Source organism: Puma concolor, chromosome B1 (assembly GCF_028749965.1).
Source record: "Puma concolor isolate L17-30 chromosome B1, mPumCon1.1.hap2, whole genome shotgun sequence".
In the NCBI taxonomy this organism is placed as follows: Eukaryota; Metazoa; Chordata; class Mammalia; order Carnivora; family Felidae; genus Puma; species Puma concolor.
The window spans coordinates 132521113-132536525 of record NC_141670.1 but is presented as its reverse complement, the minus strand read 5'-3'; the positions used below and the strand labels follow the sequence as shown (position 1 = coordinate 132536525).

General features: G+C 35.8%; 1 protein-coding gene across 2 annotated transcripts in view; it reads left to right on the top strand.

The window, feature by feature from the left end:
- Positions 1–15413, top strand: part of MMRN1 (multimerin 1) — a 70958-nt gene that overhangs the window by 19063 nt on the left and 36482 nt on the right. For both annotated transcript variants that reach the window (XM_086704584.1, XM_025922444.2), the window contains exons 3-4: positions 5279–5398; positions 8364–8470. In XM_086704584.1, the coding sequence (XP_086560710.1) occupies positions 5279–5398; positions 8364–8470 (227 nt within the window). The remainder of the gene's footprint in view (positions 1–5278; positions 5399–8363; positions 8471–15413) is intronic.

Genomic DNA, 15413 nt, shown 5'->3' with positions numbered 1-15413 from the left:
GAACTATCTATCATACTACTGGAAGTCAAAAGAAAGCTGGAGTAGCCATATTTATATCAGACAAACTAGACTTTAAATTAAAGGCTGTAACAAGAGATGAAGAAGGGCATTATATAATAATTATAGGGTCTATACATCAGGAAGAGCTAACAATTATAAATGTCTATGTGTCAAATACGTGAGCCCCCAAATATATAAAACAATCACAAACATAAGTAACCTTATTGATAAGAATGTGGTAATTGCAGGGGACTTTAATACCCCACTTACAACAATGGATAGATCATCTAGACACAGATGAATAAATAAACAAGGGCCCTGAATGATACATTGGATCAGATGGACTTGACAGATATATTTAGAACTCTGCATCCCAAAGCAACAGAAAATACTTTCTTCTCGAGTGCACATGGAACATTCTCCAAGATAGATCACATACTGGGTCACAAAACAGCCCTTCATAAGTATACAAGAATTGAGATCATACCATGCACATTCAGACCACAATGCTGTGAAACTTGAAATCAGCCACAGGAAAAAGTCTGGAAACCTTCAAAGGAGGTTAAAGAACACCCCACTAAAGAATGAATGGGTCAACCAGGCAATTAGAGAAGAAATTAAAAAAATATATGGAAACAAATGAAAATGAAAATACAACAATCCAAATGCTTTGGGAGGCAGTGAAGGCAGTCCTGAGAGGAAAATACATTGCAATCCAGGCCTATCTCAAGAAACAAGAAAAATCCCAAATACAAAATCTAACAGCACACCTAAAGGAAATAGAAGCAGAACAGCAAAGGCAGCCTAAACCCAGCAGAAGAAGAGAAATAATAAGGATCAGAGCAGAAATAAACAATATAGAATCTAAAAAAACTGTAGAGCAGATCAACGAAACCAAGAGTTGTTTTTTTGAAAAAATAAACAAAATTGATAAACCTCTAGCCAGGCTTCTCAAAAAAAAAGGGAGAGGACTGGAATAGATAAAATCATGAATGAAAATGGAATTGTTACAAACAATTCCTCAGAAATACAGGCAAATATCAGGGAATACTATGAAAGATTATATGCCAACAAACTGGACAACGTGGAAGGAATGGACAAATTCCTAAACATCCACAGACTTCCAAGATCCAAACAGGAAGAAATAGGAAATTTGAACAGACCCATAACCAGCAAAGAAATTGAATCCGTTATCAAAAAACTCCCAACAAATAAGAGTCCAGGACCAGATGGCTTCCCAGAGGAATTCTACCAGACATTTAAAGCAGAGTTAATACCTATCCTTCTCAAGCTATTCCAAAAAATAGAAAGGGAAGGAAAACTTTCAGACTCATTCTATGAAGCCAGTATTACTTTGATTCCTAAACCAGAGACCCAGTAGAAAAAGAGAACTACAGGCCAATATCCCTGATGAATATGGATGCAAAAATTCTCAATAAGATACTAGCAAATCGAATTCAACAGCATATAAAAAGAATTATTCACCATGATCAAGTGGGATTCATTCCTGGGATGCAGGGCTGGTTCAACATTCGCAAATTAATCAATGTGATACATCATATTAATAAAAGAAAATAAAAGAACCATATGATCCTGTCAATCGATGCAGAAAAAGCATCTGACAAAATTCAGCATTCTTTCTTAATAAAAACCCTCGAGAAAGTCGGGATAGAAGGAACATACTTAACCATCATAAAAGCCATTTCTGAAGAGCCCACAGCTAACATCATCCTCAATGGGGAAAAACTGAGAGCTTTCTTCCTGAGATCAGGAATACAACAGGGATGTCCATTCTCACTGCTGTTGTTTAACACAGTGTTGGAAGTGCTAGCATCAGCAACCAGACAACAAAAGGAAATCAAAGGCATCAAAATTGACAAAGATGAAGCCAACCTTTCACTTTTTGCAGATGACATGATACTATACATGGAAAACCCGATAGACTCCACCAAAAGTCTGCTAGAGCTGATACATGAGTTCAGCCAAGTCGCAGGATACAAAATTAATGTACAGAAATCAGTCACATTCTTATACACTAATAATGAAGCAACAGAAAGACAAGTAAAGAAGCTGATCCCATTCACAATTGCACCAAGAGGCATAAAATACCTAGGAATAAACCTAACCAATGATGTAAAAGATATGTATGCTGAAAACTATAGAAAGTGTATGAAGAAAATTGAAGAAGATACAAAGAAATGGAAAAACATTCTATGCTCATGGATTGGAAGAATAAATATTGTTAAAATGTCAATACTACCCAAAGCAATCTACACATTCAATGCAATCCCAACCAAAATTGCACCAGCTTTCTTCTCGAAGCTAGAACAAGCAATCCTAAAATTTGTATGGAACCACAAAAGACCCCGAATAGCCAAAGTAATATTGAAGAAGAAGACCAAAGTGGAAGGCATCACAATCCCAGACTTTAGTCTCTACTACAAATCATTAAGACAGCATGGTATTGGCACAAAAACAGATACATAGAACAATGGAATAGACTAGAGACTCCAGAACTGGACCCAAAAAAGTATGGCCAACCGATCTTTGACAAAGCAGGAAAGAACATCCAATGGAAAAAAGACAGTCTCTTTAACAAATGGTGCTGGGAGAACTGGACAGCAACATGCAGAAGAATGAAACTAGACCACTTTCTTACACCATTCACAAAAATAAACTCAAAACAGATAAAGGACCAGAATGTGAGACAGGAAATCATCAAAACCCTAGAGGAGAAAGCAGGAAAAGACCTCTCTGACCTCAGCTGCAGCAATTTCTTACTTGACCCATCTCCAACAGCAAGGGAATTAAAAGCAAAAATGAACTATTGGGACCTCATGAAGATAAAAAGTTTCTGCACTGCAAAGGAAACAATCAACAAAACTAAATGGCAACCAACGGAATGGGAAAAGATATTTGCAAATGACATATCAGACAAAGGGCTAGTATCCAAAATCTATTAAGAACTCACCAATTCCACACCTGGAAAACAAATAATCCAGTGAAGAAATGGGCAGAAAACATGGATAGACACTTCTCTAAAGAAGACATACAGATGGCCAACAGACACATGAAAAGATGCTCAACATCACTCCTCATCAGGGAAATACAAATCAAAACCACACTGAGATATCACCTCACGCCAGTCAGAGTGGCTAAAATGAACAAATCGTGAGACTATAGACGCTGGAGAGGATAGGAGAAACGGGAACCATTTTGCACTGTTGGTGGGAATGCAGACTGGTGCAGCCACTCTGGAAAACAGTGTGGAGGTTCGTCAGAAAATCAAAAACAGATCTACCCTATGACCCAGCAATAGTACTGCCAGGAATTTGCTCAAGGGATACAGGAGTGCTGATGCATAGGGGCACTTGTACCCCAATGTTTATAGCAGCACTTTCAACAATAGATGAATTATGGAAAGAGCCTAAATGTCCATCAACTGCGAATGGATAAAAAAGAAGTGTTTTATATATACAATGGAATGCTACTTGGCAATGAGAAAGAATGAAATCTGGCCATTTGTAGCAACGTGGACGGAACTGGAGAGTGCTATGCTAAGTGAAATAAGTCAGGCAGAGAAAGACAGATACCATATGTTTTCACTCTTATGTGGATCCTGAGAAACTCAACTGAAGACCATGGGGGAGGGGAAGGGAAGGAAAAAAAAAGTTAGGGAGAGAGCCAAACCATAAGAGACTCTTAAAAACTGAGAATAAACTGAGGGTTGATGGGGTGTGGGAAGGATGGGAGGGTGGGTGATGGTCATTGAGGAGGCACCTGTTGGGATGAGCACTGGATGTTTTATGGAAACCAATGTGACAATAAATTTCATATTAAAAAATAAATAAAAATAAAGAGAAAAACAAAACAAAACACAAAAAAATGGCATCTCTTTCATTCATCCTCATTTTATTCACTTTATCCACATATTCTAACCATCTCAGCAGCCCCAAACTCAGATCTCTGTTTCATTCACCCAGTGCTTTCTCTGTCTTTGGGCCCACCCCTTTGTGATGCAGTTTGAAAATTGTTTGCAGGCAGAAAATTAGAGTCCATATGGAATTCACATCATGTTGTCCCTTTTTCTCAAAAAATAATATCACTGAGTTGTCTGTTGTTCAACTTCTAAAAATTATTGCTTTATATAGCTTGTCCAGCTTTATAATTTTTTTTTTACCAAGGGAAAGTACATCTGATGCTCTGTTATGGCCAGAGCCAGAAATTTCTAAAATTCATATTTTTAGTTTATTACATAAACAATAGAATAAGCTTATTAAACTTGTATCAAATTAAGATTTGATTTAAAAGTGCACTAAATCTGTAGATTAACTTGAGGAGAATCGATGTATTTAAATTGACTCTTCCATCCATTAATAGTATTTATTGGATTTTCTTTCAGGCTTTTCAATAAATCTTAAAAGTTATATATATTAAGTCTTACACTTCTTTTGTTGGATTTAATAAAAATAATGGTATTTTTGCTGTTGTAAACAGTATCTTTTAAAAATTTTTTTTTGGTACATTGAACTGTCTGTAACTGATCTTAACTATGTGGCCATACTTTTTATTAGTTATAAAAAATTTATATGAATTTTAACTACATAGCTGAACTCTTACAATCATTTGCATCTAGACTCATATTCTCTTTATTCACAATCATATCATCTGCTCCTAGTAACAGGTTTTTTTTCCTCTTTTTGATTATTACAGCATGTATTTTTTTGCTTTTGTCTTACTGCACATTGTTCACCAGAAGTAATGGGCCTAGTTTTGAGTCTCCAATCTAAGTACTAATATTGATATTTGACAGGGGTGCCTGGATGGCTCAGTTGGTTGAGCATCCAACTTCAGCCCAGGTCATGATCTCACAGCTTGTGAGTTCGAGCCCCGCATCAGGCTCTGTACTAACAGCTCAGAGCCTGGAAACTTCTTCTGATTCTGTGTGTCCCTCTCAGTCTCTCTCTGCCTCTCCCCTGCTCATGCTCTGTCTCTCCTGTCTCAAAAATAAATAAACATTAAAAAAATATATTGATATTTGACATAAGGGCAATCTTCTATTTTGACTTAGCTTACAACTGAACATACAGATTCTGGTTTTAAGTCTTATTTATTCTCAATTTACTTTGATCTTGTAGTGTTTCTTTACTTTTCATGTGTACAAAGTATCTACTCCATAATACTTGCAGCCGTAGACAGAGGTCTGTGAAAATAATTTTAAGGAAAAGAATTCTTTTTGACAATGATTTTTTTCTAACAAAAATTCTCTCTTCCTTAGGAATTGGTGTGCTTATGTACATACCAGATTATCACCCACAGTGATACTAGACAACCAAGTCACTTATCTTCCAAATGGGAGAGGGCCTTGTGGCTCAACCGGGAGATCCTGTCCTCAGAGGTATGTGATATTGTTTGAAAATAGCCACTGCTTGTGCTATATTCATGTATGTCCTGGAATATGTAGAGAAAGGTAATCATCCCAGGTACATACGTATAATAAGGTCAGAGTAGGGTCATTACATTAAATGAGATGCATGATCTTGGGTAAGTTAAAATGCAGATACTAATAATACATGCCTCATTGGGAGTTTTTAGAATATGTGAGACAATGCAGTAATAACCTTAGCCTACTGACAGAGTCTTCAATAAATGTTAATTCTCATGCTTATTTCCATTTTTACTATTACTATTATTTTTATTCTATAACCTGACCAATAATCCTGTCTTTTAATTCTTATGAAATTCATATACAGTTCTAAAATTTTATTGATAATTTCCCTTTCCTACCAGGTCAGAGAGAAGTCTGTAATTTGGCAAGCCACTAATTGAGATTATGCACAATAAAACGGCTAAGGAGGGCCTTTCTTTATATGTGTATTTTAATGATTCATGTTATTTAATTTTCATTTTTAAAAAAATCTACTTAGGACATTAAAAAATTATCCTCAAATGTGGGGCTGAGTAATTGATAAGTGCTCTGAATTCATACAGTCACAGTAGCTTATCTGAGAGTGTTTCAGAAGACCCTGAAATAAAAACTAAAATTATTATTCAGGCCATGATGGCTCATGTTATGCAAATTGTCATACAAATAACTCAGGCAATGAATCTGACACATTGGCAATCTGGAACAGTGCACAGTAAGGACTGTAAAATCAAGGTGTTTCTTACTCCCCAGAGGAATAGCTAAGGTTCATGGTCCAGAGAGCAAAGCACATCTTAGGGATTTAGGAGAGCTGAGCTCCAGTTCTGCTTTCAGTTTACTTCCTTTGTGGCGATTTCCTTGCCGACATGAGAAACAAAGAATGCATTGTTAACTCTTCAGTAATGAAAATATTACCACAGTAACCCCTATTATACTGCCCTTCTGAGTTCAAGGTGAGTTTTTTTCCTCTCTCTCTCTCTTTAAACAAATGCATATCTTTATTCTCATCTCTTATCTTTCTTTACCTTTGAATGAGTCTCTCCATTCATTCACTATTTCAGTATATATGCAATGTTTGTTACTTTTCTTTTATTATGCCTGAGCCACATATACCAGGGATCCAGTTTGCTAAAGCAGGGACATTTACTCCTATAATAATGCAACCAACTGTGTGGATTCATCCTAATAAACTCTCAAGAGTCCTTTTCCAAACAGCTGTCCTTTCTATTTGGATTTAGCTATTGGACTGGAGATAGTTCACTGGACAGAGTTTTATTTACTGAATACAATTCACTGGAATAAACACAGACAAATGACTAGCCTATTTTTTTGAGATGGAAAGAATCTTACAGCTCATTTTAAAATTGAGGAACAACCTCACACATAATGAATTACCCTTCACATCACAGCAAGTTTCCTAAAGCCCAGTCGGTTTACAATACATTTTCTTCCACATGATCAGGGTTTACCCATGAAATTGACCATTGTCTCCACAAAGCTGCATGGGACAAACTCTAGATAATAACAGTGGAGGCTAACCCATGCAGCATGGAGTAAAATCCCACCTGGATCACTTTTAGATACAAGACTTTGAGCAAGTTTTTTCATCTCTCTCTTCCTCAGGCTCCTCATCAGCACATCAGAATAATAATATTTTCCAAATAGAATAAAATTAAACAAGATAATATATACCCATTTTATAGACCTGCTTGATAAGTATTAGCTAAATATTAAGATCGTGTGGTAAGAATAAATATGACAAAATTGTATTTATGATTGACATTTACATATATAGCGCCTACAGTTCAGGACCATTCACCATTTCTATTGATTGCCGTGTTAAAATGTTATAACTTCTTGATTTCCCTTGCACAGTTTCTTTTCCAAAATATTTTCTCATGTTCCCTGTCTCTCCCCCTCTCTTTCTCTCCTTCTCTTTACCCCATCTCTCTCTCTCTGAGATAAATACCATATGAGAGAAATAATAAAAATTAAGCTTTTAAAACTTGAGAAAAGACAAAGTGCAGGTTAAAAATCATATTGGTTACTATAATTTCAGTTAGATCATTGATACACGGTTTAAGTTGTTTGATGTTGATCTGAGAAAAAACAAGTCCTTTTAACTATAATGATATAAGGAATAATAAGAATTGAAATAAAGTAAATTATCCTCATAAGCTATTTAAAAATTAGAATTAAAATAATTTTTTTAAAGTTTATTTTATTTTTGAGAGAGACAGAGACAGTGCGAGTGGGGGAGGGGTAGAGAGAAAGGGAGACAGAGAATCCCAAGCAGGCTCCGTGCTGCCAGCGTAGAGCCAGATGAGGGACTCAAACCCATGAAACCATGAGATCATGACCTGAGCCAAAACCAGGAGTCCCGCGTTTAACGTACGGAGCCACCTAGGCACTCCTTAAAATAAGTTTTAGGGACACCTGGGTGGTTCAGTCAGTTGAGCTTCTGACTGTTTCAGGTCACGATCTTGCAGGGTTGTGGGTTGGAGCCTCGCATCGGGCTCTGTGCTGACAGCTCAGAGCCTGGAGCCTGCTTGGGATTCTGTGTCTCCTTGTCTCTTTGCCCCTCCCCTGCTCACACTCTGTTTGTCTCTCTCTCAAAAATAAATAAACGTTAAAAAAATTTAAATAAGTTTTAACATTGCTTTAGTTAAAAGAATTATCAAGGGAAATGTTCTACTATGTGTAGAAGATGTAACGATAGGTATAAACTTAAAATCCCCAACAGCAGAAGTCTTGATACTTTTTAGAATGTATTTAAACAAATCTAAGTTTAACAATAATATTGATGATGAGAATTACAGTATTAACAATAATAGATACCATTTATTGAATGCTTATTATATTTGGGGCAATGTCTCCAATACTTTAACAATCCCAACTGATAATTTAATGAGAGACAAATACTTCCTCTACTCTACAGATCTCAGAAGATCCCAAATCCCGTCTACAGGATGCAACATAAAATCGTTACCTCATTGGAATGGAAGTGCTGTCCTGGATTCAGTGGAGCAAAATGTCAGCTAAAAGGTATATTCTAATAGTAATTTTATAATAACAATTAGAAGCATAAAACTTCTGAAGAATAAGCAACTGATTCCAGTGAAGAGTTGTATTTTCCCTTTTGAACCAAAGTTAATTAACATGTAACCAAATCATTAAAACTGTTACCTCTCTAGAGCTTCCTTAGTACTGAGTTTAGCACCCTAAATCTCTTAACAAGATATCTTATATATTCTTATATTGTTATGGTAGTTTTATGGCATGAGTAAGTGGAGATCTGATTATTCACTTTTTCTTAACTGAATGCTGTGGAGACATGCCTTATTTAAATATCGGAAATCCTAATTTTATACTTTTAAATAATCATTAGAAGTGACCCTATGTGATAATAAAACTAATTTCTAGTTTTGTTCTCGTTCAATTATTTGAAATAATGTCTATGAATGAAATTCAGTTTTAAAGAATATACAAATAGGCATGGATAATTGTGGGGTTTTCCCCCTTAAATCCTCATAGAGCCGTTTTATCAACTTTAATTTTAAGGATTTTCTGGTGGCAAGGCTGATCAAACACACGGTAACCTGCCGTGGCCTAACATCCATGTGGCTATTATTTTGCCTTTGGCTTTAAAACAGCCAAAAGCCTTGAACAATAAGATATGGCATCAGCATATGTATTTTAAATGAATAAATATTACAAGAAAGACCATTAGCAGTGGTGAGGAATTCAATCAGCAGCATGAGAGACTGTGATTAAAAATTAATGTAAGTGTGGAGAAACCATTATGATTCACATTTTGAAAAAAGGAAGTTGTAATACAAAAAGCTCTAGGAAACTTGCAGTTTTGCTAGGGACATTATGTATGGTTTTTCCAGCCCACCCGGTGAGAATCTGTAGGTGAATTTGACTATAAGGCTATTTGTTCTGGGTCTGGCCTGAATTTCAGAGATGATATAAAAATTTAATACATTTTCAGGGTATAATATGAATATGTACTTCATTTATAATCAAGTAAAATAAACTTTTAAATAAAATATCATCTATACAAAACGTATTTAAAAACGAGGCAATTTAGCATATTCTAAAGAAGTCCAAATATCATGCTGCTTTCAAATGATCCCTGATTTCTGCGAGGTGCACAAATATGGTAAAACATATTTGTTTTTAATCTATAAATGGCAGATGGTTAAAAGTTCTGAACAATATTTAGAATTATATTTCTAAAGTCTAACAGTAGTTTTTACATTTCTCTTCTTCTATGAAGAAGGGTATCTTAGGAATATCAATTCCATTATTATTTCTTAGAGATTCAAGGGTTAGTTCACATTATACCTTTCTAGAAATTTAGAATGTCATTACACACTCTATTGCACATAGGGGACTGAATGTCGATATGTGACAGAAAGCAAAGTCTTTATGTCAAAGAATGTCATGGGCTGCAGCTGATAAGAACTGTTGTTGCTTTGATTGTTTAATGACATCTCATGTTCTAACTGGAAGCCACCTGTGGATATTTTTAATACTAGACTTACAAATTGTTATCTTGAATCCTCATTAACAAAAATGTCCCAGAACAGACCTGACTATGACCTTCTGTTACAATACTATAATTAGAACTACTCATAGTTCAAGCATCTGCTGATTAAGCTGTTGTGGAAAGGTCATCTTTCTACTGAAATCTATGATAGGAATAATTTTCTGATGGCGGATATGCCCATTGTGTCATGTCATACAATCAATTCAATATGACTGTGATTCCAAAAACCCCTACTCTTGCTCCCTATGATATTCTGACCATCCTTCTCTTCACTTGTATTGCAGTATATAAAAGCAGTCCAATTTTTTATTAGTGCAGTTGATGCACTGATAGTATCAAGAACTACTGTGTCCCTTTGTCCCTTGAATCAATCTTCATTATCTCATCTATCCTGGGTTTCTTCCTTCCTTCCTGTCTTCTTTTCTTTGTTTCCTTTTTTTTTTAAACACATTTTTCCCTTCTGATTTCTCCGCCACTACATTCCAACTCTCCCTCTTCTTATCACACTTTATGTATGTGCCAATAGTCTCTTATTCTTATACGGAAGAAAAAATTGTCAGGTTTCCTTTGACAACACTCTCCATGCTATCTCATTTAACAAGCAGCCCCAAATATGGCAAGAATAATCAGTGTGGCTCATCCATTCTTTAAATGTCTTCAGAGCCCGCAAGGGTTTAGAATAACCTTCTCATGTAGCTACTGTGATAATTACTTCAGTGCTAGTCCTTCACATCAGATTATTCTATCCATAGAAAATACGTAAATTTTACAAATCCCTACTTCCCCAAAAGTTTCATCCCCACAAATAAAATAAAATTCATAATACAAAAACAACAATTTCTTTTTCATTTAGATTGCAGTAGGGAGATATTTTTATTTTTTTTTTTTTAATTTTTTTTTCAACGTTTTTTATTTTTTATTTTTGGGACAGAGAGAGACAGAGCATGAACGGGGAAGGGGCAGAGAGAGAGGGAGACACAGAATCGGAAACAGGCTCCAGGCTCCAAGCCATCAGCCCAGAGCCCGACGCGGGGCTCGAACTCACGGACCGCGAGATCGTGACCTGGCTAAAGTCGGACGCTTAACCGACTGCGCCACCCAGGCGCCCCGGGAGATATTTTTAAATATATAGGGAAGATCCATCAGTCAGGAATAAAATGGAACAGCTAGCAACTGTACTCTCTTTCATTTCTCCTCCTCCACTTCTATACCTTTTTCTCTTTTTCTTTCTCCTCCTACCCCTTTATAACTTCACTTCCAACCTGTTAGAAAGGGGTATTGTGGGGTGCCTGCGTGGCTCAGTCAGTTAAGCATCTGACTTCAGCTCAGGTCATGATCTTGCCATAGGTGGGTTCAATCCCTCCCTCTCTCTCAAAAAATAAATACACATCAAAAAAATTTTTTTAATTTTTTTGATGTGTATTTATTTTTGACAGAGAGAGAGAGAGAGAGAGAGAGAGACAGACAGAGACAGAGACAGAGCATGAGTAGGGGAGGGGCAGAGAGAGAGGGAGACCCAGAATTCGAAGCAGCCTCCAGGCTCCCAGCTGCCAGCACAGAGCCCAACGCAGGGCCCGAACCCACAGAGTGCGAGATCATGACCTGAGCTGAAGTTGGACACAACCAACTGAGCCACCCAGGCGCCCCACATTAAAAATGTTTGAAAAAAAGAAAGGGATGCCGTGATTCAAAATCAAGGAGGCAATTCTTCCTGTTGTCTTATTCTACAACATGCTGCCTATAATATGACTAAGCCTCTATACATGCTCATTTTGCTACAATTTCGATAATCAAAAATCTGGTAAAAAAAAGTTCTAGATTAGATTATTAATAATATTAGTCACACTATCAAGAGGAAACCAATTTTTTAAAAGTGTAAATGAATAGAAATTTTTAGGGAAAAAAGGTAGATGCCTTAAGTCAAAGAGCAAGGCAATAGTTTTGATTTATTTTACATTTGTTATACTTTTTTGAGGATCAAAGAATTTGTCTTCAGAAAGGGACCTAATTTTGTGATGGGATCCAAGACATTTTTTCAGAATGTCAGCAACAATATACTTTTTAAACCATTTATATAAAATTTGCAATAATGTGCTTTTCCAGTAGATGTCTCTAAAATGTTCTGAAGTAGAACAAGGAAATTGTGGCTTGCTCTAATGACACAAAAGACGGGAATTTAAGTTCAAATAATGTTAGATTAGAGAGGAGGAAAGAAAAGCTTCTTTGTAAATCTGTTTAAGAAAAAATCCAGTCAGCTCTAGTCAGATCCTTTATGTAGGAAAAAGGCATTTTATAAAATTATGTTTTATAATACGTACCACAGATATTACGAATGCTGAAAAATACAATTATGCAGTTATTGAAATAAACTGACCTCTGCCATTTGTTATGAATATATAAAAATATTTCATTTTATAAATGTTGTGAGATAGTTCAATAAATTTTATAAGCTATTATAACCAGCATTTTAAATATGGGACTTCTCCAGTAAAACTATTTTAAGATATTACTTCAATAATATAAATACTTAAACAGAAAAAAGTCCCTATATTTCTTATATACTTACATATCTAATTCATCCCAGTGGGGATTAATGCTTTCCCCTTTAAGAAAGAACATTATCTCTTATAAGCATCTTGCTCAATTATGATACATTTAGTCAAAAGTCACCATGTACCTTAAGTCTTTGTTGCACCAATTGCTTTCTTTGATTTAACTACCAAATGTCAGTAAATGTTTATATATGTATTGAATATCACCAAATAAGCATTCACCTGATGTCGCAGGATCAGCCAGAAACTGGTCTTGTCACATAGGAAGCTTTCTGGTACTAAGAGCAAGCTTCCTCATTACTGAATTGCCATTAATGACTTCCTCCATAAGCCTCAAAGGTCTGGAAGAAAAACAAAATATAGATAACACCTGTCTAATAGAAGGAGGAAGAGGAGTGGGGGAATCAGAGGAGAATGGAAAAGGAAGGAAAGGGAAGGGAAGGGAAGGGGAAAAAAGGAATCTGATTTCTTAAATATATTGAATTTTCATTAATTTATTTATTTTTAAATGTTTATTTATTTTTGAGAGACAGCAAGAGAGAGCACAAGAGGGGGAGGGGCAGAGAGAGAGGGATACACAGAATCCAAAGCATGCTCCAGGCTCTGAGCTGTCAGCACAGAGCCCAATGTGGGGCTCGAACCCACAAAATGTGAGATCATGATCTGAACCGAAGTCAGAAGCTTAACTTACTGAGCCACCCAGATGCCCCCATATTGCTTTTTTTTTTTAATCTGAAGTGATAAAGCTCTTTAAAAGTTGTTTCACTTGGGGCGCCTGGGTGGCGCAGTCGGTTAAGCGTCTGACTTCAGCCAGGTCACGATCTCGTGGTCCGGGAGTTCGAGCCCCGCGTCGGGCTCTGGACTGATGGCTCAGAGCCTGGAGCCTGTTTCCGATTCTGTGTCTCCCTCTCTCTCTGCCCCTCGCCCGTTCATGCTCTGTCTCTCTCTGTCCCAAAAATAAATAAACGTTGGAAAAAAAAAAGTTGTTTGACTTAAATAAATGTCCTTCTGTCCTAGTACTCTCAGAAAGAACCAAGAAAAAGAGACTTAGAAATCCACCCTATAGAACAAAGCAAAGGTCTGTGCTGAAGTGCAAGATAAGATAAGATTGCCTGGGAAACCTAGAATTCATAGCAGTCCTTGTGGTAGGGAATACATTTGGGAAGACAGAAAGATTGCTACATGGAAAAATAAAAGAGCATCAATCACAGGAAAGTAACTGACTCCACTTGCGAGAGACCCTATCAGCGTTCTCCCTGGGCTAAATCCTATGAAATCAACTGGGATGAATGCAGGCACTGAACTCCAGTCAACAAACAGAGCTAGGAAAAGATAACATAAAGCACTGAATTTGTTAAACAGGCATTTCAAGTTTTTAATAGCCTTGGCAGGGACCCTATCCAATGAACTCCAGAGAAAAGAGGTTCATATGACAATCAGATCTCAAGGATCTTTGTGCAATGGTTAATAGTTGTTTCTTTTATGAGTACAATTTCCTCACCTAGTTCCTCTTAAGCAATTAATTTAAAAATAATTATAGCTGAAAGCAAATGGAAAGTTTCACATGCATACGCACACACACAATCACATTAGTTTTTGTCATTTAATATTTAAAGTATTTTTCCAATTACATATTCTTTCAAATCAGTCTTCTTAAAACTTCTCAAATATATGGAGAACGTTTAATTTTTCTTATTTCACATATGTTTTCATATAATGGGGGGTGAATTACCAAAGATCAGTATGCAAGAGAACTAAAGACTTTCACTTGATACTTCTGTGTATTATTCTCTGTCCCTTTCAATAGCTTTATTTTTTTCTCTCTCTCTCTCTCTCTCTGACAGTTTTATTTGCTTTCTCTTCTATTTGTCACTGATTCTGGAGTTTTTTTTTTCTTGAATCTTTAGTTTTTATTTCTAATCTGCTGACTTTCTCTAGTTGTCACTTTCTATTTCCTTACTTACAATGGAATTAATAGCATTTTTCCAGATTGCATGAATGATGTTTATCTGAAATACTTTTGACCCTAAAGACAATAGAAAATCAGACATGAGTGCTTTTCATTTACCTCCTTTCTATTCTTTCTCCCTTTATCTTTTATCCAGAATTGTTTTTATTTCTTGCACATTTAGGATCTTGCCTGGACCAGGCGGCACAGAGAGAACTATGATTTAATGAAGAAATTCCAGTCAGATATGACCCTAGAAGACTTAAAATGCCCTCTACTTCCTCCTGTAGAAGTGTGTGTGTGTGTGTGTGTGTGTGTGTGTGTGTGTGTGTGTGTGATTTTCTAATTTGCCAATCCTTCTCAAATGAGGAAGGATACTGGGTGAAGTAATGCTATAATCTCCACATTAAATATGTCACATGTAATACCCATGGAGATAAAGCTGACTTCATTAGAATGTAATAAAACAATTTAAAGTAACACTTTACTATTTATAATTAACCTTTAGCAAAGATTTTGAACCCCTAGAAATGAACTGTTTATCAAATGCCTTTGTGATTTTTATTGCAGTGACCCCACTCCAGGATCATGAGCACCAAACCAATCAGTCTCTTGATTCTGAGGATGGATGAAGGTGCAGGGCCATATTCAAACAGATAACTCATTTAATAACGTCAATTAAAATATAAATCAATATGCAAATCAATGGTTAAAAATGTATTACTTTTAAGTTAATGCACATATTTTCATGTATAAATGTATTTCATAAGTGTAAATATTGTGATTGTTTACATAATTAAATATTTAAAAATTATATTTAATAATTTAAGAGAATACTTATAAATCTATATTTATAAATATAACATATATTATGAAGCATACCAAATAATGGAAACCATAACACAAACCATTCATCTCATTATTCTAGTAATT